This window comes from Pipistrellus kuhlii, unplaced genomic scaffold (genome assembly GCF_014108245.1).
Source record: "Pipistrellus kuhlii isolate mPipKuh1 unplaced genomic scaffold, mPipKuh1.p scaffold_m20_p_20, whole genome shotgun sequence".
NCBI classification, from domain to species: Eukaryota; Metazoa; Chordata; class Mammalia; order Chiroptera; family Vespertilionidae; genus Pipistrellus; species Pipistrellus kuhlii.
In genome coordinates, this window is record NW_023425516.1 from 3433287 (window position 1) to 3460617 (window position 27331).

Here is a 27331-nt window from a genome sequence, read left to right on the forward strand (position 1 = left end):
TTTGTGTAGTTAATTATTTAGAGCTATATGGCAACACACACACACACACACACACACACACACACACACCACCCTGATAGCATTTTCATTTTCAGCAGCTGTTTTTTTTTTCTTTTCTTTGTGAAATAGTGAATTTTGAGCAGTAGCAGGGAACTAGGAATTATTTCTAAAGAGAAATGCTTTCCTAGGACTGTTGATTGAAGAACACTCTATAAATCTTGCAAGTGATCTTGCAAGATAATATTATACTACCTTACAGAATTTTGCCATATCTTCACAGTAAGGACATTTTGAATATCTCAGTGATAAGGAAACATTTTGACAGTTTAATTGCTGATGTTTTTTATTTCCAATGATGTATGCCATTTGTCATTATTGATGCGATGACTTCTTAATTTATTGAAACTATAAAAATAATTTTTGATGCAATTATCATAGGTGCCTAATGGATAAGAACTTCGTTAGGATTGGGAAATGGTTTGTTCGACCGTATGAAAAGGATGAAAAGCCAGTCAACAAAAGGTGAGTGTTTAGAATGCTCTTGGCTTTTTTTTCGGTTGCTTTTGCTTGACTACAACTATCTTTAGGGAAGAGGTGGGTGCGAGAAGCAGCTTATTTGTTTACTTTTCTAATAATGCTAGTAGTTTATATGTACTACAATAGATTTCTGGATCACATTTTATTAAACACTGCATTATAAAATTTCTGTGGAATATTAAAAATTGAACTATAAAGATGATTATCACTATTGCCTATATGTAAGCTCCTTATTACCACACTATTTAGAATTGAAATATTTTATTTTGTTATTTGTATTCTTTATTTTTCTTCTTTAAAGTATTACATGGCATAACCTTTAAAAATAGTCAAATGAATTCAAATGGTAACAATTTTTATAGGATTGGTATCCCTTAATCAACATATCCTTGATAATTGTCAAACAAGGACTGTGAATTACTTCTAAACAGTGCTAAACTTTTAACCATCAAAGGCAGTCCTTGATACTAAACAAAAATGGAGGCTTAGATTAATCAAACCAGAACCAATAAACAAAACACTCAAAATTAAATATTTGCCCACTTACCTCTGAACACAGGATAGATTTAATTAGAATCAAAGGTTGATGGTGATTATTTCATTTCTGAAGAGCAGGGTATACAATCTTTATTCTTTTTTATTTTATTTTTTTACTGCCATACTTGTCCTAAGCTAAGAGTCCCAATTCCTGGCTGTAAAGGTAAGAGTTCTTGAAGCCTTTTATGGTAGCTCTAAGGTTAGATCTTTTGGGTAGTTTGCCAGAATTTTGGCTGTTAACTCTTGCCTTTTTTGGAACCTTTACTTTCTTAATTTCTGACCAGAGATTCAATTAGCAGGCTTTATGTCTAAAGCTTTGATGAAGTGGTTGTGGAATCTGCTCATTAACCAAATCTAATTTATGAAAATTTGGTTTCTTTTTTCAAAACTGATAAAATAGGGACTGGCTGCTACCCCCACCCTCCACCCCCCACCCCAACCCCAGCATTTTCTCAAATCACCATGAAGTTCCTTAAAATATTTTTCCTCCTTTAGTACATTTAAAATTCTTTAGGATTTATTTAAGAAGTATATTTAAATAGAACATAGTAGGTATTATGTATATCAGAGTTTTGGGAAAGTATAATGATACTTTTAGAAAGGTGCCGGTATGATTGGATGTATAAAAGTGTGATTCTGTTTGCAGATGCTTTGATTGAGGAAGAGGAATTTTTTCATTTATTTATTTTGATTTGGTCTGACCAATGCATATGTTCTGAGGACATAATTAGTCTTTGCATTTTTCTTCAACTTTCTGAATGGTTAAAGTTGTGACTTTTAATGTTGGGGAGTCTAAATGGTTAACTGTGGAATTGCTTTAGCACAGGATCTCTATATCATTCGTAGTATGGCTCGCTATGCTTAGTGTGCATCCCCACAGCTGCTCACTGGTGAGTTAACTGAGCTGGTCCTAAATGTGTGATGATGTGAGAGCAATTTGAGGGATGAAGAGGAAAAGTAGAAATAAAATAATGATTGAAAGAAGAACAATTCAAAAATATATATTTTAATTTTTTTAGTGCTTTCAGAAAGGAAGGGAGAGAGAGAGAACCATCAATGATGAGAGAGAATCATTGGCTGCTACCTGCATGTCCCACACTGAGGATCAGGTCGCAATCCAGGCATATGCCCTATCAGGAATTGAACTGTGATCTCCTGGCTCATAGGTCAATGCTCAACCACTGAGCACAGCGTCTGGTCAGCAATTTGTATTTTAATAGTTAAAAAATAATGTGTAAAAGTCAAATGTAGTTATGAATCTATTTTATATAAAGTTCATATACCTTCACACTTAATTTAGATCTCAAAAGTCTTCCTACTTTAGCCAACCAATAGATGTAAATAATTCTGAGTAATGTAATGGAATTATTTTATTATATTTAGATTCTATGCTCATGATTAAATGTGGAATTATTTATTTATTTATTTATTTTAATTTTTTTATTTATTAAATTATTATCTGTGTACATATTTTAACATTGCCCCCCCATACCCTCCCTCCCCAGAGTTTTGTGTCCATTAGTTGTACTTATATGCATGTATGCAAGTCCTTCGGTTGATCTCTTATCTCCCCCAGATCTCCCTACTCTCCCTGGTGTAATTTTACAGTCTGCTTGTTGCTTTACTGTCTTTATATCTATCTTTTGGTTTGTCAGTTTATAATGTTTCTTAATGTCCATAAATGAGTGAGGCCATGTGGCTTTGTTTTCGCCGCGAGTGCTCTCCACCCTCTCCCCGCGAAATCTGACCTTTTCACGGAGCAGTGGGGCACTCCAGTGCAGCCAGGTGTTCGCGCTGCCTGGGATCCGCGTTCTGGGGGTCACAGATGCTTGGTGGTCGCTGTGGCTGTGGATATTCAGGCCTCTGACAGGATCCTATCTTCCTCTCAAGATGGCGAGGTTTCCCGTCCAAGCCGGTAGGTAGCTCCGGGCAGGGACGTAGCCCGCGTGGGTGCTTCCCTGTGAGGGGTACCTCTGTCAGCGGCCCCCCAGCAGTTTCTTCTGGTGTTCGCTGTCTCCCAGCTTGCTAATAAACACTCAGGGCACAAGACCCTCAGTTGCTCTCTCTTTCTGCTTCGGGAGAGGGCTCAGAATCCACCCATCTATTCTTCCGCCATCTTACCTCCTCCTGGAATTTTTTTTGTAGTGTACAAATGTTAATGATACTTTTATTGGGATAATATTAATAAAATTGCATAAATTTTAGGTGTATGTTACAATTATATATGTGTTCACTCTATTGTTTGTTTACCACCAAAAGTCTAGTTTCTGTTATCCTACATTTACCCCTTTTATCCATTTTGCCCTCCTCTACTCCCCTAAATGTTAATGATTTTGAAAGAAACATTTTAAAATACATTAACAGTTAGAAAAATTTAAAACTGAAGATCGAATATGAACAGTTGCCATTTGCTGTTATAAAACTTTATTAAGAGTAACTACTTTTCCACTTTTATTTGCTGAGTGCTAATAGAGTTTCTTGGTGGATGCTGACAGAAGATCTCAGTAGTTAAGTCATTTTAGGTGGATAGAGTGACACTGGAGAAGGACATTTAGAATGATAAGATTTGGGATCACATTCCAACCTTTCTTTACAATTTATTTGCTTTTGGATAAGGTGTTTAGTTTTTCCTGGGCTGAACATTTGTTTTTTGCTGTTATCGAGTAGCAGTTATTATCTTAGGAGAATTTGCTGCCCAAGTGCTAAACAAATTTTATGCACAAATTATTATTTTTAGGAACTCTTATTTGATGCCATTAGGTACAAATGAAAGGAATATATTTTAAAGAATGGTACTCTGTGTAAAGTATAGTAATACTAACATTTAATTTTGTTCAATAGGTTAAAAATATCATTGAAAACATGACATTTTATGTAGCTAAAATAATTCTAATAGTGGGAAGAAATGAATATATTGATGAACAGGGTTCCCCTGTTGGATTAATAGCGTATAATTTCTTGAGCTATAAATTCCATATTGATAGCAAAACTAAATCATTTACTGTGGACTACAAAATAGAGTTTTCAATGTTTGATATGAGTTAATGCTCAGGATAATTTTAGAAAAATTATTATATATATTGTATGTGTATGTATAATAAATTTGACCAGGCAGGTCCAAGAAGATAAAATAATTATATTCATGTCATTTTTTTCTCTATAGTGACATATGTTTGATTATTCATATCCTTGGGAATGTAATAAGTAGGAAAGAAAACTTTGGTTTTGTTCTGAAGAGTTAAGACAGCTAACATCAAACATTAAAAAATTATGGTTTCGAAAGTATGTTGAACTTGAAAAAGCCTTTAACTAGTTGCTTAAAAACAAACCAGTGGAAATAAATATTTTTAAAATTATTTAGAAATTATTCCAATCACAGAATTTCTTTCTTTTAGAGAGCTATTCATTTTCTAATTTAGTCTTAATTTCAGCCCACATTTGATTATTGCAATTTTCAGGCTATTAATTTTAGTCTTTGAATGCCATTTTTAGCAAAATAATTGATTGCCCCCAATGACAGTTTGTACCTTTATCTTTTCTAGGAATCAGGTTTATAGTAGTTGGGCTAATACAAATATTGGTAATCACAAATAACCAACTTACTAGTGCGTTTTCTGAATTAATTAGCTGTCTCTTCATTTGCAAACCTGCCCTGCTCTTAGATGATAGTTCAAATAGCCTCATAATTTTCAAATATTCTAATTATTTTTTTTTATATCATGCACCTCACTGGTAATCAAGCTCAAAACCTAGGCGTGTTAAACAATGACCTCCTGGCTCATAGGCCAAGGCTCAACCACTGAGCTGTGCCAGCCAAGCCACTGCTCACTCTTCTACCCATCCTCCTTTTTCCTTTCTCTCTCCTTGCTATAGGTCAGTCATCTGTATTTCCTTCTAGAGCTGTAAAGATGAAAAGGCAGGGAAAGGTATTTCTTACCTAGAGGTTAAGCAGTCATGTAAACAGATACTTACAGGGTGAAAGGTAAAGGGAATCTTCTCCCAATGTCCAGAAAAATAAGATCACCAGTGGTCATTTTTCAGTTTTTCTCATAAATTTTCTTGGTACATGTGGTGCTTTGTGCCACTTATCTGTGAACAAGAGCTAGCTGATGGAAAATCGATATAAGAATATTAATGGGGCAATTTAAATTTTATCTCATCATGTGTCATACTTTTGCAACTTCTTTTTTTCCATGGGTCTATAAAATATGTAATCATTTTCTGCTAGTTTATCTGATGAAAGATATATAAAAATACTATGTATTTTGTCACTTGAATATACTTGAGCATTGTGTGAAAAGTGAGAAGAGAGATGAGATTCAGGTCTTGGAGAGCATCAGCATTTACAGGCTAGAAAAGAGGAACATATAAAGGAGACTAAGAAAGGTCAATGAAAGACAAGAACAAGGAGTATTGGTATCACCAAACCCAGGGTTTTTAAAGTTTCAAGATTAATCAGCAGTGACTGCCATGGAGGCCTTGTAAAATCCAGTTTAAGAAACTAGATTAGGCAATTATATAGACTTGGTGAACATAACTAGCAGTTTCAGTGGAGTGGTAAAGTTCAGGTAGTAGTTAACTTTCAGTGGGAGTGGAAGATAAAGATATTGGTTGTGGAGTTGTTGCTGTATTTGTTACAAGTAGCTGCAAGGTGAAAACTGTTGGATCTAGGAAGGGAGGAGATAAACATTTAATAAGAGCCCATGATGAAACTAAATGATACTGTCTATGTTTGTTTGTTTGTTTTTTTAATATATTTTTATTGATTTCAGAAAGGAAGAGAGAGGAGAGCGAGATAGAAACATCAATAATGTGAGAGAATCATCAATGGGCTGCCTTATGCACGGCCCCCAGTGGGGATCGAGCCCAAAACCTGGGCATATGCCCTTGACCAGAATTGAACCTGGAACCCTTCAGCCCACAGGCCAATACTCTATCCACTGAACCTAACCAGCTAGGGCCTGTCTGTGGTGTTTAAGTATGTTTCATGTACGAGGCACTCTGCTCTGTATTTTCACAAACATTATGCATAGAAAAAAAATGTTAAATTGAAAGATCAGTTCACTCAGAAGTGATGATAGTTAAAAAATTGAATGCTTTACAGGTAGTTTTGTAACTTTTTCTTTCTTTTTTTTCTTAATAACCAGAGATTATCATCATTAATTTTTTTGTTTTGTTTTTTTAAAAGTATATTTTATTGATTTTTTACAGAGAGGAAGAGAGAGGGATAGAGAGTTAAAAACATCGATGAGAGAGTAACATCGATTAGCTGCCTCCTGCATACCCCCTACTGGGGATGTGCCCGAAACCAGTGTAAATGCCCTTGACCGGAATCAAACCTGGGACCCTTCAGTCCGCAGACCGACGCTGTATCCACTGAGCCAGACCGGTTTCGGCTATCATCATTAGTTTTAATCATGTTTTATGAGTTCATACAAGTAAGTTAGTACAGGACAATGCAGGCAAGGCCTCCTTTTTCTCCTCCAATTCTTAAAAGCTAAACACACACAGGGAAAACTCAATAAAACCCTTGTTAGTACATTTAAAACCAGGAGATTCTTCAGTTGAGGAGTAGCACTGGCACATTGGAACGTGGCTTGGTGTATGAAGTACAATACAGGATATGTTCTGGAGATGCCATAGGGCAAAGAATTGTGTGTGTGTGCTTTGATTTTCAGTAAACGACGCTTTCCAAGTTTCAGAGTTCTTTTAATTCAGCTGAGTACATCATGGGGAAGCCTTCAGTTGTGACATTGACAGCTTGTGTTTTTTATCTCTTTTAAGAAAGAATGCAGTACATCCTGTAACTCCTTTGAACAAATCAGGTATTTTCAGAAACAAATGAAGTTACTGAGGAGCCTACTTGGAGCTGAGGCTAGGGTGACACCAAACAGGATAAGGCAGATGAGCACATAGAAGTATTTAGGATTGTACTAGTAAATCTTGCATTCAGGAATTAGAACTTTCTGTACATGTGACTTTTTCAAGAAAGTGATGCACATACACATTATTACACAGATTACTGATGAGCCGGAATCTGCCATTCACTAGGCTGTTGCTTTGGAAATAAGTGACTGAAGTTTAGGACTTTATTATAACTCCTGTCCTAATTAAGCTCCTTCAGATGACCACTTGTTCCAATCAATGGCACACACACTTTCTAAGCAGCACTTCAAAATGTACGAAGAAGTAGAAAATTTGGTCTCTGGATGGTTTGCCTCAAAACAAGCAAAGTTCTATTGGGACGGTACCCACAAATCACCTGAACGATGGGGGAAATGTGTAGCTAGTGATGGACATTACTTTGAATAAAGCACTTTTGATGTTTCTCTTTAAATTATCATGTTTTCTTTTATTACAAGTCCGCATTATTAACTGTTACACATAGTATATATGAAGTCTTTTGATCCTTTATGTATTCCTATATATCTACAGTGCTTGATGATGAGTTAGTAAAAATCTTTAAAAATTTAGCTCTTTAAAATAGAGTTATTCCTAGGTACACTGGAAAAGGACAACTTCAGTATACTAAAGTATAATTTACAACAAGATAAAATTGGGACTCTGATGCAAATATAAAATGAACAAATGCCAAAAATTTTAATCAACTCATTTAATTAGTTGTGAAGGAACAGGTGAGATGTAAAAACCAGGTTAGAGAGCATTTGAGCAGCTAGATTTTATAGAAAATTAATAGGTGTTTGTGCACCTATAATGTAGTAGCTATATGAATAAATAATGAATATAAATTCATTATTTTTTAAAATTTTATTTTAGAGGATGGGAGGGAGAGGGAACCATTAACGTGTGAGAGAAAAACATTGGTTAACTGCTTTCTACTTGGCCCTGACGGCATCGAACCCACAGCCTGGGTAGATGTCCTGAGAGGGAATCGAACTCCCCACCTATGGATATACATGTTGCCTCTCCAACCACCTGAGGCATAACAGCCAGGGAAAATTTATTTTAATCTTAAATATCACAGTTGCTTATTAATTAGGACATGCATGCCTGCTGGGCACTATATGTCGTCTCAAATCTTGGAATCAGATTGGACACCTCTACTTTTATTTCCTGTCCATATAGATTTTACTTTATATCACAACCCTGAAAATCCAGTTTCACAAAGACTTGACTTGATTGCAGGGAATATAGCACAGTTTAATATTGACACTGTAGTACCTTGAGCTAGTAGTTTCCATAGTTTCTGACAAATGCTGTTTTCTTTACCCCCAAATGAAAAATATCCCACCACACCCTTGTGAATTTGCTGCAGTGTTTTGGGGTGTTGTGGTCACAGGGTCCAAAGGAGGGAGCAGGTCATTCTTGGATGGGCATCTCTCCTGCAGAACATTGAAAGGACAAGTGTCTTATTTCAAAGTTTTGAGTAAAAAGTTTTACAAGTACTTAGGGAGCCTCTAATTAGAATTATTAAATTTCTCTCCTTAAACTGCCTGCTGGAAGGTGGTGGTGTTATTGATGTCCAGGTAGCTCTCTACACTATGCATTCCTGCCAAGACTATAGGCGGTTCTGATGCATTAGAGCTATAGTATAGTGGATTCTCAAACTTTTTGTTTTAAAACACCTATAAACCTTACTGAGCACTCAAGAGAGCTTTTGTTTATGTGGATTAAATTTATCAATATTTACTCCAAAGAACTAAAACTGAAAACCCCCCCAAAAATAGCAATAATAAACCCATTTCATGTTAAAAGAAATAGCCCATTTTTAACTAACAGAACAATTCTCTTAAAGAGAAAAATATTTGGTCAGAAGAGTAACAGTTTTTTCAAATCTCTTTAATGTCTGGCTTAAGGGAAAACAGCTGTATCTTGTCTCTGCTCCTGCATGTAGTCTGTTGTGACATCACACATCATGTAGCCTCTGGAAATCTCCATTGTGTACTTGGGGGAAAATCAGATGAAAAAGATGAATAATGTCTTTATGTTATTCTGAAAATAGTTTTGACTGCTGCCTGCTCAGAGTGGAGCTTTACATTCTTAATGCTTACAAAGAATTTCAATGTAGATGTGTTCTGTCTGCATTCTCCTATTAGGCAGAGGCAGATAAACTTTTGAAAAGGGCCAGATAGTGAATTTTCTCAGCTTTGCAGGGAATATGGTCTCTGCCAAAACCAGTCAAGTCTGACATTTCACTGCGAAAGCAGCCATAGGCAATGGGGCATAGCTTGCCCCAACAAAACTTTACAAAAAATAATTGGCCCTGGCCTTTGCCCTTAAGAGGGAAATTGCTATTCAGATAAGTTAAATGATTAGCTGAGAGTCATACAGCTAGAAAGTGGAGGATTCAATTCCATGTGTTTCTAGTTTTGCAACCACTATCTTTCTCATTTTTTCATGCTGTCTTCACTAAAAAGGTTAATGATTACAAATTTAATGTACCAGTAGATGAGATTATTCATTACTTGTTATAGATGACTTTTTAGGATAAAAATGTATCTAAGTTTAATGTTGTATAAGGGCTAGGATATATACTCTTCCCTAGTTACCCAATAAATGATTGGATAAGGGTCTTTATTTAAAATATTATTTGGAGGGGTAAATACATGTATATATTGTAGTATACAGTTTAAATGGCACAAAATGGGTAGGTGAAAAAGTCTCTTCCCCACTCACTTCCCAGTCAGACAATTTCTTAGTGTTAATTCCTATTACCAGTTTCTTTTTATCTTTCCAGAGACTAGTTTATGCAGATATACACCAACATGCATCTATACATTTCTCTTTCATACAGAGTGTATCTGTATAACTTAGTATACATACTCTACCCATTGTTCCATGTCTTTATTTTACTTACTAGATAGTGATAATATGTTGAAGATCAATCCCAAGTACATGCATATAGAACTATTAACTTGCTTTATATTCACTCTGAATATTTGTTTTATCAGACTTACTAATTTTAGAATTTGTTTTGTCATATACATTCCAGGAGTATCTTTTCTAACAGTTTTTTTTTTTTAAAAACGATCTTGCTTTAGTATTTGGTAATATATGAGTAATATAATTTGACAAAGTTCTGTCAAATAATTTAGTATGATTAGGAAAGAAAGACATGAAGCAATAAATAATAAGCACTGAATGTGAAAATTGGGAGATCTTGGTGTGGGTTCGTTCTAGTGAAGAGCAGAGATTCATGAAGTTGAATGGGTTTTGACAACTCGAAGGTTTGGATGGCTTGGGTTAGAATCAAAGTGAGGGAAACAGCATAACAAAGACATCACCATGGTTTTTCTCTTAAGGGAAGATTTGGTTGAGTAGAGAGCAAAGTGCATGCTTAGCAGCAATGGAAGACAAAAAGAGATAATGTCTAACAGAACTCCTTGAGTGATTCAGAGAGTTATAAAGAAATTCTTTTTATTTTTTTCCCCCTCTCCCGTGGGTCCAAGAAATGAAAAGATGATGAATTGCTTTGTAGGATTTGTATATGACTGAAGTCACATGCTTGTACTATGAATCGCCTACAGACTGTCCGGGTGCTCATTTATGGCGGAGAGCGGCTGTGAGTGGACTTTGCCCCTAGGCCTTGTGCTGCTGTATGTCATAATGACAGATTATTGATGTTTTTGTTTAGGTATTTTGGTGAATGAATGTGGCAAAGAATACACTCTTTGGGATCCATGTAACACATCTAATGATATAAGCTTAGAACAGTGTTTTTCAACCTTTTTTGGGCAAAGGCACACTTGTTTCATGAAAAAAATCACGAGGCACACCACCATTAGAAAATGTTAAAAAATTTAACTCTGTGCCTATATTGACTATATATAAAGTAATTCTCTTGAATAGGAATCAAATAAACACAAAGAAAGTATTTTATAATTACTTTATTATGAAATATTAAGTAAACAAAATAGTGAAAAATTATAAGGTTCTTGTCTTGTCTGCACCTACGGCACACCAGGCAACATCTAGCGGTTGAAATACGCTGGCTTAGAACCATGATAAAGTTCTAAAGTCTTGAAGCTTAGATGAATTGTGATAGAGATTTACATTGTTCTAGCAATGACTAACAAATTAGAATTTAAGAATTGCAAAATTCCACAGCCAGAGAAAAGCATTGTCTTGAGAGTTAAAGATTATTTTTTAAAAGCTTAAAAATAAAAATAAAAACTTCAAAAAAACAAAAGCTGTTTTTGAGGGTTCAGTCCAAACTCGCCACTAAATTATGGCTACATGTATAACTTTTCTCTATAGCTTTTGACTCCTTGCTTCTGGATTTTGGGACTGTTTTTAGTTAGTGCCTTTTGTATTGTCTTACTTGATCTTCTGCCAAGAATTCAATCATTTACTGTCTATAGGCTCCTATCTCTCTTGCTAATTTATTTAAAGCTGGAGTATAGCACACATTATTGCACTGAGAAGCACCTAAACCCTATTACAGCGATAAACAGCATTTCTTTCTAGTGCTCACTGGCGCTGCTATAGCCTCTCTTGCCTCTCTATATGTGTTTAATCAGTTGGCATCTACTTCAAACCTGAAGGGAAGGCACCAGCAGAAAGGCAGTCCTGCTTCCTGGAGACCGCAGTACAGGCTTAGATATATTCTGACGGATAAATCGAAATGGTCCAGTTCCAAGCAGCCAATTTAGGGACACTTAGCAACACAACTTCAAGTTGGAAGGAAGAAAGCTCATTTGTGTGTGTGTGTGTGTGTGTGTAGCTAATATTTTTAACTTAAGACTAATATTTGTTGAGATACTATGCTAACTGCTTTACATAAATTATCTCTAGTCTTCACAACATACCTGGGGCTTTGTGTTATTTTCTTTGGTTTTACAGATTCGAAAATGGAGACCTAGACAGTTTCTGTAACAAGAGTTAGAAAGTGCCAGAGCCAAGAATGTGTTGTCTAGAAGGGCAGGACCTTTATGTGTACTGCTTGTTCGGTAGTTTGTATCTTATTATTCCTCACAGCAGCCCTGTGAAATTAGTGGTGGTAATGGTGGTAGTGGTGATAGTAGTAATAATTTTAGTAAAAGGAATTGAGATACAGAGAGATAAGTAACTTGTCCTAGGTCACATTGCTACTGTGAGCAGAGCTAGATTGAGTTGTTCCCAAGATTCTTGCCCTCATTCTCAAAAAATGAAAAAGTCAGAGAAGGGTAAATTGTAGAGGTTTAATGTTACGTGAAATAATAAAGAACAAACAAACAGGATGATTCAATTTTTAAAATAACTTCATTGATTTTATAGAGGCAGGGAGAGGAAGAGAGAGAAACATCAATGATGCAAGAGAATCTTTGGTTGGCTGCCTCCTGTATAATCCCCTAGTGAGGATAGAGCCCATAACCTGGGTATGTGCCATTGACTGGAATTGAACCTGGTACCCTTCAGTCTGCAGGCAAACACTCTATCCACTGAGCCAAACAGACTAGAGCAAGGATGGTTCACTTTTTAGCTTCTAGACTAGAAAATCTAACTGCAAATAATGGAAAAAATTATTTGTGAAGACCAGTAGTGTATGAGCCTTGCTGGCACAATGAAGCCCCAAGTAGGATATTTAAATGCATATTTAGAAGGAAGAAAGAGGTTTCCATCTTTGCACATTTCCTCAATTAATAGGCAATGGTCCTGGCACTTGCCCTAAGGGGCTAAGCTGGAAGTTGCTCTGTCAAGGGTTCCCTTGTGGTAGTCACATGGTTTGCATTGCCCCTAGAGCTGTCAAGCATGAAATCATGTAGTCAGGTGTCTCAGACCAGTTTGAACCCGTGGGTCAAAGGAATAGAGGTCAGGCGTAGAGAGAGGTGAGGTTTGCAGTCTGCCTCTTGAAGGTGTACTAAAAAATCAGTGACTGGTGCTTATTAGTAAATTAAAAGACACAATCTATTTCTGGCATTTAACCAAACTTAGAATTGTTAAGGGGAAAAATGTTGTTTTCTTTTATTCATTTTATCTTTTAGGTGATGTGTAAGAAAAACAGCATTCTTTTAAAGCTCAGAAATTGGTCATACTTTATTAAATGCTTAGAAAGACATTGAGTTTTAATATTTAACAATATCTTCAAGATATGTGATATAATAGATAAATATTAATAATAAATTATGAGACAATGCTTTGATAACCACATGACCCTGTTATTGATCACTTAAGGCTGGGAAGAAAAACACAGTAGCAAACTTTGTTTTTCTCTGATGTAGGGTGAATATTAAGCTAACAAGAATAATTTCAGGCATTCGGATCCATCAATAGAGAGATCAATAATTGAGTTAGTATTTAAAGACAGGAAGTATGATCCATTAATAAGTTAAGAAACAGAAGATAATATCCTACCCCCATCAGAGTTATAATTTATGTGATTGAGAATAATTTTTATTTAATTACTTTCCTGACATATGTTCGGAAAGCATTCTAATAAAACTTTTAGGTCAGGGTCTGAATATATAGGGTGTTTCTAAAAAATGTATACACACGTGGAATGAATATAAAGCTAGTGTTTATTACCATACAGTTTATTTTCAAATTTAAAAGAACCGACAGAAATGAATAATTTTTTTGTCAATACCTGTTTTCAAATTGATGACCATTCTGGTTCAGGCACTACTGTTAATGCAAAGCAGTGGAATTCCAAGCGTCAAGAACCATTTCATTTGGTATTTGCGTGCCCTCAATTCACAGACTATTGCTGGTTTTGTACCATAAGCTTTATCTTTTCTGTATCCCCATAAAAAAAAGTCTAGTGGATAATTCTTTTTTTGTTCAAAGCTTAGTCTGGCTTTTGTACTAAAGAAACCATGAGCTAATACCCAGAACATAGCACATACTTGAATATCCAAATAATTTACACTAATTCTTCACCATAGTTCATCAAGAAAATGGGGGTGGGGAGGGTTTGGCCAGATCATTTTTAATGATTTTTTTCACAACAAAGGTCTATGGTTTTAGTTTTATTCTTTCCTCAGGGAACAAGGTATTTCTTTAGACTCAAAAGCAGTTGTGTTCAGAGACTAGTCCTGACTACATTTCCCAGCAGGCATGAGTCTGTTTTCTGCAGGGCTTGCTGCACTCTAGTGCCAGGTTTCCTAGTCATCCTTTTCCTTCAGTTTTTGGTTCCAATTAAAGGAAAGTTTACAAATGTGGAAAGTTGCAAAATAGAATCAGGATAGGTTAGGCAACATCCAGTGTGAATAAAAATCTAATCCCACGTATTTGAGATCAGATCCCAGCTTTAATTAGCATATTTTGGTGAGCTAATTTATAAGCCTAGAGTGCCTCTTACACTAGGAGGGATGTCTGGAAATGGGGCATGAAGTTTGGAGAACAAAGCTGACTGGAATTTAAGTGGTGGTGCTGGTGGTGGTATAGTGTGAGGGATACAGAACATGGCCCATGTAAAATAATGTTCACAAATCAAGACTTGGCAGAAATCTATCTACGCGTTACCTTAACATAGTACAATACAATGTAGTGTGCTAATCAGCCTGGGAACCCAGACGTATGTGAAGTTTATGGGAACTCTAGGTTTTATAAAATTCAGCTAAATAATTCTTGCTTTGTTTCTTCACTATTAATGAAATATGATGAAAATATTTTTAGTGCTTAAACACTGCAATAAAAAGGGCATAAAGGGCCATTAATAGTATCTGCAGAATGACAGACCTGCTTATTCTTCAAATAGCAAATCAGCAACTTGCTTAGAAACCCATTTGAGCATATAATAAAAACCCCCGCTAGCTTGATTAACATTAAGTCATATAAGGTGTAGTAACTGAACATTTTTGCAAGTTAAATTTCCTGAGGTGGGAGGAGTCACTCCCCAAAACTGATGTGACTACTGAATTACCACAGTATTAGAGTGCTTTTACTAAATTGATTTGTGAGCTCACTGATTTGATTAACAGATTCAAAATGACAAAAGATACTTAAGAGGATCATTTTAAACATTAAGTATTTTTGCTAGTTTAGAAAATTGAAAGATGCATAAAGAGTCTTATCTGCCCTGTAAATTAGAGCAAAATGAAATCATATTAAATAGTCTTTAGGTTTACTTATGGTAAAAACCCCAGTAAGATTCCACAAGATTATCAGGTTATAGAGGAGGGGAGAAGGGCAATTTACTTAACTACTTTTTATCATTATTTTCCTTGCTTTTTAAAAAAATAATTTTTTCTTGATTCCAGAGAGGAAGGGAGAGGAAGAGAGAGATAAGAAGATCACTGATGCGAGAGAATCATCGATTGGCTGCCTCTTGCACACCCCACACTGGGGATCAGCCTGCAACACAGTCATGTTTCCTGACAGGAATCAAACTGTGACTTCCTGATTCATAGGGGGATGCTTTACCACTGAGCCATGCTGGCTGGGCTTCCTTGTTTTCTATTAATTTTGCCATTGGCCCTTGGCTATTGATGTTAGTATACTAAAACTGTAAATGCCTTCCAAACAGGTGTTTATCTAAATAGTTTTGGTTTTGTCTGAAAGTTAGTTTTGTTCTTCTACATTTAGGAGAACAAAAGTTACTTTTTTGTTCCTATTTGTTAGCATGTCTGGAACCAAGCTAAAACATGTTATTCTTGAGTGTTATCAATTGCATGAATTGGCTTTATATGTGCTATGGAAGAGAATGAATTTTAATTCCAAAGTTTGTCATTAATTAGTAATCAGTTTCTAAACATATGACTCATTTTATCAAAATGTGTTTAAATTGTTTTTTAGAAATGTTTTATTTGAATTCAGTCAATCATGTCTATGAACTGGACTTAGTTTTCATTAAGCATAAGAGGTGGAGAAAGCATTCATTATTTAAAACAATGATCAATGGAGCTAATGTTTCTCAGCTATTTGAATAAGATTTCTTTCTTGAGGCACCTTGACAATAATTACTTCAGTTCATGAAATTTCATGTGTTTTTAGAATTGAAAGAAAGAAGCTGTCATCATCTGAAAATTAAATATCCAAAACTACAATATATTGAAAAGTAAAGATAAGGTTGAATTACTAGTGATTCTTATTTTCTTCTCTGTACTCTCTCTATACCCTTGCACTCCCAGTTTTCTATAATAAACGAGCATGTGTCACATTACTAGAGCCCTGGTGCACAAAATTCACGCACGGTATGGTCCCTAGGCCTGGCCTGCGACCACGGCCATCTTCCTCAGCAGCCAGCCTTCTCCACCCTCTCCCCTCCCACCTCCACTGCTGCCACCCGCCCTGGCTCTCTCTTCCCCATCGGGCAATCGGGGCCTGCCGGCCAAGGGAAGGAACCAACAGGTTGGACAGTTGCAAGCTGGGGGCAGCTCGTGTGTTGAACGTCTGTCCCTTGGTGGTCAGTGCATGTCATAGAGCCCAGTCGTTCCGCTGTTAGGTCTGTTTATATATTACTCTTTTATTATATAGGACTAATCAGAGAAAATAATACTACTTTTTATAAAAAGTATATATAATACATTTAATATTCAGTACATTTGAGTACTTTCTTTTAAAAATCAGCACTTCTGCATTAGTCAGTTTGGCTCAATGGATAGAGCATTGGCCTGTGGACCAAAGGGTGCTGGGTTCAATTCTAGTCAAGGGCACATACCTTGGTTGCGGGCTTCTCTCATGCCTGGGCCCTGGTCAGGCATGTGCAGGAGGCAACTAATCGATATTTTTCTCTCACATCACTATTTCTCTCTGTCTTGCCCTCTCTCTTCTCTCTCTAAAAATCAATGGAAAAATATCCTCAGGTGAGAATTAATGAAACAAACAAAAACAAAAAAAGGAGAATAAAAACAAGCACCTAGTTTAAAAATGAAATCAAGTGCTAAATGTGGGTAGGGCCAAAATATTAACTGCTAATTACTTGCAAGATTTATTTAACAATAATAGGAGATAATCTGGGCTCTCAGTGTTGGGAGAGTGATTAAAACTAATTTATTAGTGATGTCTTAAAAATTTCTAAAGCAGTAGTATTAATTTGTATTTTTAGAGATTTCTATACTATATAAACTTAATGTGGAAGTACTTATTTTTTATATATCATCTTAATTAACATTGTGGTCCCCAAAACATTTTTACAAAACCATTTAAACACATTTTAATAAAATGAGAGTCACATCTTTGGGCCTCTAGGGTGTTGCATACTCCAGTGTGAGGCTGGGCACTGTATTTACCATCATCCTTGTCATTATGCTGTGTGCCAGGCGCGTGCTTTAGGTACTGTGAGAGGCCCTTTAGTGTGTGCTTCAGAGCATGGGCTTTGAGGTCAGACTGCCTGGATTCAATTCCTGGCTTTGCCACTTACTAAAAATTAATCTCTTTGTTTCAGTTTATCTGTAAAAGAGGCAATTATTGTCCCTGCTTCACAGAATTATTATGAAAATTAAATGAGTTAATATTTACAAAGTGCTTAGAAGAGTTCCTGACATAGTTTATGTGTGATTATTAGTCAAATAAATATTTAATACTCATAAGAACTCCAGAGAGAGATAATAGCACTCACATTTTATAGATGTTAAAAGTTAAGCACAGAGAGCTTATATAATTTGCTAAAGGTCACACAGCTAGTTAACGTGGATCTGGAATTTAAATTCTGGGCTGTCAGACTCTAAAATGTGTTGGGATTATAAGTGCCTGTCTTATAGTAGTCCTTGCACTTCAACATGTCCCTGGCAGTCATTTTATCTATTCTAGGCCTTATTGTATCATGTCAAGAGTGAGTAAGGCTTATGTTTCATAAAGCTAGACATAATTATAGTCAAGTAGGTATAGAAAAATAATTAGACATGATTCTAATGGGTAAAAAGAATATATGTGGGATTGCCTTACCTGTTTCTAAGATATTAGAAAGTGAAAGTTGTGTAAAATTTATAATACTCTCCCCCTCCATACCCCCACCGCCTCCAATACAGTTAAATAAGACACATAGTTTAGAGTCAACTTTATGTGACTGTAACAAATACCTCTTTGGTTGAAGTAACATCATTGGTAAAGGAAACATTATAATAATTATTCTGGAGAAAGTTTATTAATAAGGAAGTGTTGCTCTGGAAGCTGTCCTTTTCCCTACCATTTTGTCACAGCCTCTCAGGCCTCAGTTCCCTAGGCTTGCTTGGGTTCTGACAGCCATGTGTTGAGATTGGGCAGCCTGGACAAGAATGTGGGTCAGAGAGGGTTTGCCACCATACCAGGTAGTTTCCATGCAGGTTGAGGGTGGTTTATCCAAGCTAGCCGGAAAAATTCATCAGGACTTGAAGAATGAAGGAAGCTAGGCTAAGCAGCATCTTTTAGGGAAAAAGACAAAAGCTAGAATTGTTCTAAATGGGGGGGTGAGTTCAGCCAATAGGTCTTGTTTCAGAGACTGAGAGTCCTTCAAGTTTAAATTAACAGTTCAAATCCAAAACACTGACATTCTCAGAAAGCATATGTGAAAACTCAATTCAAGGTAGAAGATAGGATTTAGATTTCATATTCTGAAAATAGCTATTGCCAATCCTAAGGCAATAAACAGAGGTAGGCAAGGGCCAGGAAACAAATTTATAGGCCATTCTTTTTTAAAATATATTTTATTGATTTTTTACAGAGAGGAAGGGAGAGAAAGAGAGATAGAAAAGTCGATGAGAGAATATCGACCAGCTGCTCTTGCACATTCCCTACTGGGGATGTGCCCGCAACCTATGTACATGCCCTTGACCGGAATCGAACCTGGGACCTTTCAGTCCGCAGACCGATGCTCTACCGCTGAGCCAAACCGGTTTCGGCTATAGGCCATTCTTTTATCCTGTATCCTGATTCTACTATCCTTTTACCACACATATTGTCAATATTTTGCCATCCACTTTGGGGTATGCCATGGTGGAATGCTCTAGTTGGTTATTTTGGAAATCCTAAACAATATATCAAGAATGTTTGTATTTGAAAAATGTTAGTGAACAATGTTAGTATTTGAAAAGGGGCAGTCAGCAGAATCCAGTCTTAGAGAACATGATTAATAAACAATGCACTGGTACATATTTTAAAAGCACTGGCTAAGAAAAGTATCCTGTTACAATGAGCCTCGCTGTTTTGGAGATTCTCCTGGCTTTATGTTGTGGACAGTGTGCTTCGCTGTCCCATTAGCATTGTCCACTGGCAGGGCAGCTGAGGCCCAGAGAACTAACACCCAGCGCCGGATTAACAAAGCGCCCCACACCTGAGCCTGAAGCAGCTAAAGAAGGCAACATGTACTTTTTGGTCACTCCCTTAATTGATCTTGACTAAAATTTATCGGCAAAAATGGATTTTGACCTGAGGGTTCATCCCTTAAGTATTTGTGTGTCACATTCAGTGATTGTGATGTCTAAGAGGAGTGACCTTGGTGAATAAAACTGGTGATAATTTCAAATGTCATCTTTCCATCTAATAACTCAGATAATCTAAAGTAATTTGATAGTTGAAATAAAATCTCACAAATGATACCTTTGTTGCCCTTTTTGAATCTTGCTGTGTTTTGAGCATTTGCTGAAAGCTTTCAGTGTATTTGCTCACTTAATCCCCCATTTTTATCCTGTGTGGTAAGAACTATTATCTTCATTTCATAGCTGAGAACACTGTAGTGTTTTTCATCATTTTCCAAAATAAAGAACTTGGGGAGGGGAATTTTATGAGAAATATTTATTATCTGTTTTTTCTCCTCATAGATCATATTCATAGAAGAGAAATAGCATCTCCCTATTTTTTTCAACTAAGTATTTATTAAAATCTATCATTATCTTCTACCAGGACATTCTTTCATCCTGATACCCTGTTTTCCGAAAATTAGGCAGTGTCTTATATTAATTTTTTCTCCCAAAGTTGCGCTAGGGCTTATTTTCAGGGGATGTCTTATCTTTCCATGCGCTAGGTCTTATTTTCGGAGGATGTCTTATTTTCGGGGAAACCGTAGTAGATCTCCATTCTGGTGTACAAAAGATAGTCTCTTAAAGTGCTAGAAAAAAAAATGTTACTTTGTGTCTGTTTTCCTCTTCCTGTTAAGAATTCCAAATTTGTGTATTTTAAAACATGCAAATACATTAGTATTAATCAAGTATTGCACTTCATTGCTTCTAAAAGGTATTTTCCCTCCACATTTTAACATCAGATCATGATCTTTCCTATCTAAGAATTATTATGAGTATTTTTTCCCAGTGGAAAATATAATAAAATGACTGTGTCTAAAATGATGAGATGTCTTAGATTCAATTAAATATAGAGGTACATGTAGAAAATAAAAAAATACATATTAGGGATGTGTGTTTATTTTTTTATATATAATATGTAATCAAAATGTGTGGTTTTTTTTTTTTATTATCTCCCCTGCTTAGAATTCCTCCCATCATCTTTGTTAACAAGTGCATTCCTGCCAGTATACATACTATCACGTGCCTTTTCTCAGGCATACTACTATGGTCCATGTTAGAATTGGTGGGGCAGGGTGATGATCGCCTGCCATCTTATGATTAGCAAAGGTGTCAGAGAGCTTTAGCACTCATTTCAGTGTTGTGCAGATTTCATTTGGCCTTGAACCCATTCATTGAACTCTTCTTCTATAACATTTTGACCCTGTTGATCTTCTGTATTCTCCTGGATTAATATTATTAGGCCAGTAAGCATTCAAACACTGACTGATGCTGATCTTCATACTGTAATATCTTCCCATCTTGTAACTTCCTCATCTCTTGTTGATTATTTCCAATACTGCAGGGTTCACTTTGTCCTCCATAATTACTTCTGCCGACAAACATTTTCTCATCACTTTTAGTTATTGAAATGATCTCTGATTTATGTCTGTTGATTATACATCTTATTTGAATTAATTTTGTGTTTATAAAAATGATAGGGTCACTCATCTTACTAAAACTGCATAAAACTAAGCATGACATGGATGAAATAGCAAGTACTGGAGTGGCTGCCTGTGACCACTGACGCCATCTGTTGGAAGCTAGTAGAGTTGATTCTTTGGCTCTAGAGGTTTTTCTCCCTTCTTTATGGTGAAAATTTGAAAGTTGGAACTTCTGAAAGAGGGGTTTTCTGTATTTTGTCATAGATAAAACTCTTACATGATTTTGTACTGAGATTCTGTATGCAATTGAAAGTAAAGCTTTTACATTGCTTATAAACATGATGTTAAAGGACTCATACTTTTAAAAATTAACAGTTTAGCAGTGTATTAAATAAATCCTCACGTAGTACTTTAAAATAGCACAATATAAAGGGTAAGTAAAGCAGTTGGCCTCTAGAAGAAAATACAACATTTTACAACTCTTTGTAAACAAGGTTAAAGATATTAGTCTAATTTTATTCTCTGAATCCCATTAAAATAAAGCATGCATTCTTGCTATTTATCTGTTTAAGATGTGACACAAATTAGTTTTCTTTGCATAGAGAATACATTGTTTTCTTATATATAGACCAGTTAAATAAATATCACTTTTTTATTTATATGTCTTGCATTTTCATTGAAAAGCATTAATGTTACCCTCAATTCAAAGTATTTACTTTTTTTTCTTATGTATTCCCCAGGGGCATGTGCTTTCCACTGTAGCTGCCCACAAGTCCTCCTTATTTAGAATAGGATGGAAACTGAATCTGACTCATGGTAGATTTTTAAAAATGCATTTACACTGTCTTCTCACCTTTCTTCAGCTTCGCCTTTACCCTAGATTCTGCAGAATTATGTGCTTGTGTAGTCCTTCTCACACATGGCCGAGTGCTCTACTTGAGCAGAAAAACTACAACTGACGCACTGTTTACTGCAGTTGTCCGGTGCTGCAGTCGAGCAGCTGTCATTGTTTTGCACAGTTCTGTTTTTCCTCCAAAACTGCCTGTGGCAATTTGTACTTATTCTTTATTACCCAAGGGTTTTTTTTCAAGCAATAAAATAATGTATCTGACTACTTAGTGGCCTAATGTGATTTGCTTTTCAGAGAAGCAGCAAAGCAGAAGACTCTTTCACTTTTCCTCTTCGCTGACCATGCAGCATTAGGCCAGTTGGGGCAGGTTTTTGATGTGCTGCCAGAATGCAGAAGGAGATTTTACTGTATTGCAGTCGTATTTTCTTCAGATAATTCTGAACTGTTTATAAGTAAAACTCGGATCTGGTCAGAAATAATATCAAATATTCTACATGTAATCCTACCATGTAGAAAAATTCATTAACTTGATAAAGTTAACATGATTTTAACGCTATCTTCAGGTCATGTAAAAAGATTAATATGACATAGTGAGAGTGAAAATGCTTTTCTTTATACCGGCTATCCATTTATTATACTCTATGATCACGCGCGCGCGTGCACACACACACACCCACACCCACACCCACACCCACACACACTTTTTTCTCTCTTTCAAAAGAGCCTACTATATACCATATATTGTCCTAGATGCAGTGATGTATAGCAGTGAACAAAGTTGATGTGGATCCTGTCCTCCTGCCATTTGTGATTGATCAGTAGTTTCAGAGTGGAGATGGACAATGTAGTGTGTCAAGTCTTAGTGCTGGAAGGGTGTCAGAAGAGCGCTCAGGAGAGGAATCTGCTCTTTTGGCAGCTTAGTGCTGTAGAAGTCTCACTTCCTTTGTTGTATGTTTAAGCAGCCTTCCTGTCTGCCTTTGCCAAAGCAGCCCTCGAGACATTCGGAGGATTAATGAGACCCTGGGAACACCCTTCACACTCTACGACAGAACTAAGCTGTGTGTTGTCAAAGCCTCCTGCTTTCCCACTCCTGCTTTCTTCCCAGGCAGTCATGCTCCAGACACCCGGGGCACCAGAGTCTGAAGTTTGTAAGAGCAGAGAAGTTTAATCAAATTAACCTCTGTCCATAATAAATACTAACTGCTGTTTATATTTTTGTGTTAGTAATATCATAGCAGTGGCACTAAGTACATATATAGCACAATTTTAAAGTTGTGAATTTCAATTAAAATTTGTTATTGTTGTAGTGATAAAAAAAAGATTTTTGCCTGATTAGTCTTAGGTCCTGCTGCTGTTAAATTCATCTGGTTGAATGAGAGCTGTTTCTTAGGTATATAAAACTAGATAATTTATACTGTTTGAACGAAGCAGTAGCTTAGATAATTCCAAACAATGCTTAATTAAAATCACTATTTAGTGCTTATTACTAATACAAAAAAAGTGGTCTTCTAGGTCCTCTTCAGGGCTCCCTAGGGGCTAACACATACATTGTCTCCTCGGTATGGATAGAAAACAAGAAATGGCCTGGGTGTAAATGAGTGAAACAGAGTACTCATTGAGTTCAGTATTGTTCTGGCCCTTATATTTGCAGCCTACAGGAACAATTTTGAACTTATTTGAGGAATAAAGGAGACAGGAGGAGAAGCCAGCATTTTAGAAGGTAGGAAAGGCAGAAAGTGTATCCACTTTCTGTGTGGGACATCATGTAGACAGACTTGATTGGCCAGAGAAAGCAGCTCTCCTGGTTACTTAATCTTTACCTGCAAAAAAATGTATTTTATTGAACTTTTCAAAGTTAAATTAATTTAAAAATTTGAGACTTACCCAGCTGGTGTGGCTCAGCGGTTGAGCATCAATAATAAAACAGGAGGTCACAATTCAATTCCCAGTCAGAGCACATGCCCAGATTGTGGGCTCAATCCCCAGTAGGGGGCGAGCAGGAGGCAGCTGATAGATGATTCTCATCGATGTTTCTATCTCATTCTCTCTCTCTCTCTCTCTCTCTTCCTCTCTGTGAAATCAATTAAAGAAAATTAAAAAAATAAATAAAATTTGAAGCATTAGAAATGTGCCTACTTGGATTAGAATTGGCACCAGGTATGATACTTTTAGTGATACACAGAGAAAGGCTCCAAATTCAGAGAAGGGGAGGTCATCCTGGGTCGAAATCACTGTTGTAGAGTATTGGTTGATTACTCTCATCCTGTGGTGGACTGGGAGCTGAGTAACATGCTGCATATCACTGGCCTGGAGAAAGACTAAAATTCAAAGTTTGGTTTCTACTGACTGTATATTGCTTTCATACATCATAAAATTGAAAAATCATATCAGAGACAGTCTTCTATATTTAATATAAACCTATCAATGGAAATGGTTATTTCATGTGCCTTTTATAAGCATAACTAGAGGCCCAGTGCATGAATTCATGCATGGGTGTGGTCTGGTCAGCCTGGCCCTGATCTGGGTGGATCTGGGTCAAACCTGTTGGGAGGAGGAGATGGTGGGAAGTTGGCCAGCCAGCCCACCCCAATTGAGGCCCCATCAGGAGTGGGGCTGGCCTAGGGGAGGGGCTTTGGGCTGATTGGGGTGGGGGGGACCCCTTGGGAGCAGGGTTGGCTGGCCAGCCCCGCCCCTATAGGTGTGTGGGGCCAGTCAGGGGTGGGGCCAACTGGGGGAGAGGCTACAGGCCAATGGTGGGCCATTGTGGGTAGGGGAAGGGCCTTCGGGTTGTTGGTCAGCCACCTCGCCCTCCATCGGGGGGAGAGAGGCTGATCAATGGTGGGGCTAGCTGAGGGGAGGGATGAGGAAGGTTGGCCAGCCAACCCCACCCCCAATCAGGCCAGTTGGCTGGCTGCAGTGGACGTTATAGTGACCGTTCATTCCGGTCATTTCAATGTTCTGGTAGTTTATTACTTTATTGTAACATCTCTATATACTTGTATCATGTTATGATATTTAATTAATGTATTTTACATTTGTGTTTATGGGTCTTATCTACTAAGAGGCATGAAAAACTGTTTTAGAATGTTATTCAGGGGGATAGAGGAATATGATAATATTTGAGAATACATAAATGCTAAATATGGAAGTCCATAAACATGTACTCTATTATTCTTTTTTAAAACATTTTTTTATTGACTTCAGAGGGGAATGGAGGGGGAGAGAAATGGAAACATTAATGATGAGAGAGAATCATTTATCAGCTGCCTCTTGCATGCACCCTCCTCCCTCTCACTGGGGATTGAGCCCACAACCTGGACATGTGCCCTTACTGGGAATCAAACCATGACCTCCTGGTTCGATTAACCACTGAGCCATGCCAGCTGGGCTGCACTCTATTACTGGTATTCTCTCATTGTTTTGCATTTGGCTAAATTTTTATAACGATTTATTTATTTGTTTGTTTGTTTATTTATTTATTTATTTATTTATTTAACAGAGAGAAAGGGAGAGGGACAGAGAGTTAGAAACATCAATGAGAGAAAAACATTGATCAGCCGCCTCCTGCACACCCCCTACTGGGGATGTGCCCGTAACCAAGGTACATGCCCTTAACTGGAATCGAACCCGGGACCCTTCAGTCCTCAGGCTGATGCTCTATCCACTGGGACAAACCAGTTAGGGCTGGCTAAAATTGTTTTAAATTCATCTTTTATTACTGGATTGCACTCTTTTTTCCCAGCAACATAGATTAAGAACTATTATTAGGAACTTAAAGTTTTCTCATTTCATCCTTTGATGATCTTAAAAAAAATAAATTGGGAGCTAAAAATAATTATATAAATGATTAAAAAGATAGTACTAGTAGGTTAACCCATGATTGGTTTCTCTTCCACTATGGATAATGATCACAAAGTGAAAGGTCTTATTGGTGGTTTATTCTGGCATCAGTCAAATGGTATTCAACTTTGCATATCATGTGGATACTGAGCCATTTATAATGCAGCTAATTATGTGATCTATTGTATTAGATAAAACTTGGGGAGTTTGGATGCTGGAGATTTGGCCTATCTTCCCAAGTTTACTGTGACTTTTTGTCATCTTTTAAACTTCTTTTTTACTTTTAATAATCTCAATATTTGTTTACATGAATGGACTTATGAGTTCAATACTGAGATTTATTTCCAGATATTTATGAGGGAAAACTGTTTTTGAATTTTAGAAGTCTAATATTACTTAGGTTGAATATTAATATTAATGAATAATGGTATATTTTCCTTGTGTACTTGTCCACATCTTAAAATGAGAAATCAGGTCAGCTAAGAAGGATGTGTGCCTCAAATGGAATAGCCAATCTTAGCATTCTGATTTTTAGTCTTATGCACTTCTTTAAGAACTCATTAAATAGGAAATAATGGCCACTTTTCAGTGTGTGTTAGCTGATTCCTTTCCTTGGTCAGAAAGAAATAGAATTATTTCCTACTTCATGTCTTTTGTGACTCTTCTTAGTACTTTAAGGAATTATAAACCTTTCCTAATATATTTCTTGCCAGAAATAAGGAATAAAAATAAATGGATTTTTTTTGTTTGAGTCCTTGACTAAATTATAATGCTATCTCAAGAGTACATAAGATGTTGACTCCAAAAACATGATGTAATATATTTTAATGAACTGAATGCTATTTATAAAAGTACTAGATATAGATAGGTCATTGATTTTAAAACAAGCCTTCAAAGTTTACTTTTGTAACTATAGAGCTTTTAAAAAAAAATACTAAGTCTCTTTTCTAAATTAAAGTATTTTGAATACCAAAATTTGAATTCAGGGCATATTTTTGATTGCTGAGAGTCAGCTTTAAAGTTGAAGGAAATAGTCATATTTTGCCAGATGGATATAAAGTTACTGAAATTGACTTTTAGACTGTCTATCTCTGTGTATAAACTGTTGCAGAGACCATAATAAAGATCATTAGTTTGAATTTGGATTAGACTAGGCTTGTCCAACAAGAGAAAAGTAGTCACCAGTCTCTCATAAATAGAATGCTTTATTTTCATTTATTAGATCACTAGTGGCCTGGTGCACAAATTTTGTGCACTTTAAAAGGGTATTAGAGAAAATATTTTAATATTGCTATTTGCCGTTTCTCTATAATAGAAGTGTCAGAGATGAAAGAAAATTAGTAAAAATGTATATGAAAATCTCCCACCTGTCAGAGTCTAGGGCATGCCACAGGACTAGAGTCAAGTCTCTGCCCACCATCCACACATGCTTTGAAAATGCAGGAGACCCAGACCCAGCTGGCCCCACTCCCATTGGGTGAGACCCAGACCCGCTGGCCCCACCCATGTCAAGCTTCTCTGGGTGGGAGGGCCGCAGCCTCAGGTCCCCAGGTTGGCACTAGGGCAGGAGGCATGGCCTGAGCTCCCCTGTCAAGCCCCACTAGGAAGGGAGTGTGTGGCCTGAGGTCCCTCACCCCAGCCAAGTGCCATGCAGCCTCAGGTCCCTGCTATTCAGTCGTGACTTTACGGCATCCTGGCTAATTTGCATATTTTGCTATTATATAGATATATTGCCTAGAAAGCTCTCTCTGGAATATAAGTGCTGATGACAGAGTATTCTGGCATTAGTCAGATGGTATGCAGCTCTGCATGCCATGTGGAGCCACTTA

General features: G+C 36.6%; 1 protein-coding gene across 4 annotated transcripts in view; it reads left to right on the forward strand.

Moving 5' to 3' along the window:
• Nucleotides 1-27331, forward strand: part of MED13L (mediator complex subunit 13L) — a 252149-nt gene that overhangs the window by 130468 nt on the left and 94350 nt on the right. For all 4 annotated transcript variants that reach the window (XM_045585405.1, XM_036449257.2, XM_036449260.2 and 1 more), the window contains one exon: nucleotides 439-522. In XM_045585405.1, coding sequence (XP_045441361.1) covers nucleotides 439-522 — 84 coding nt within the window. The remainder of the gene's footprint in view (nucleotides 1-438; nucleotides 523-27331) is intronic.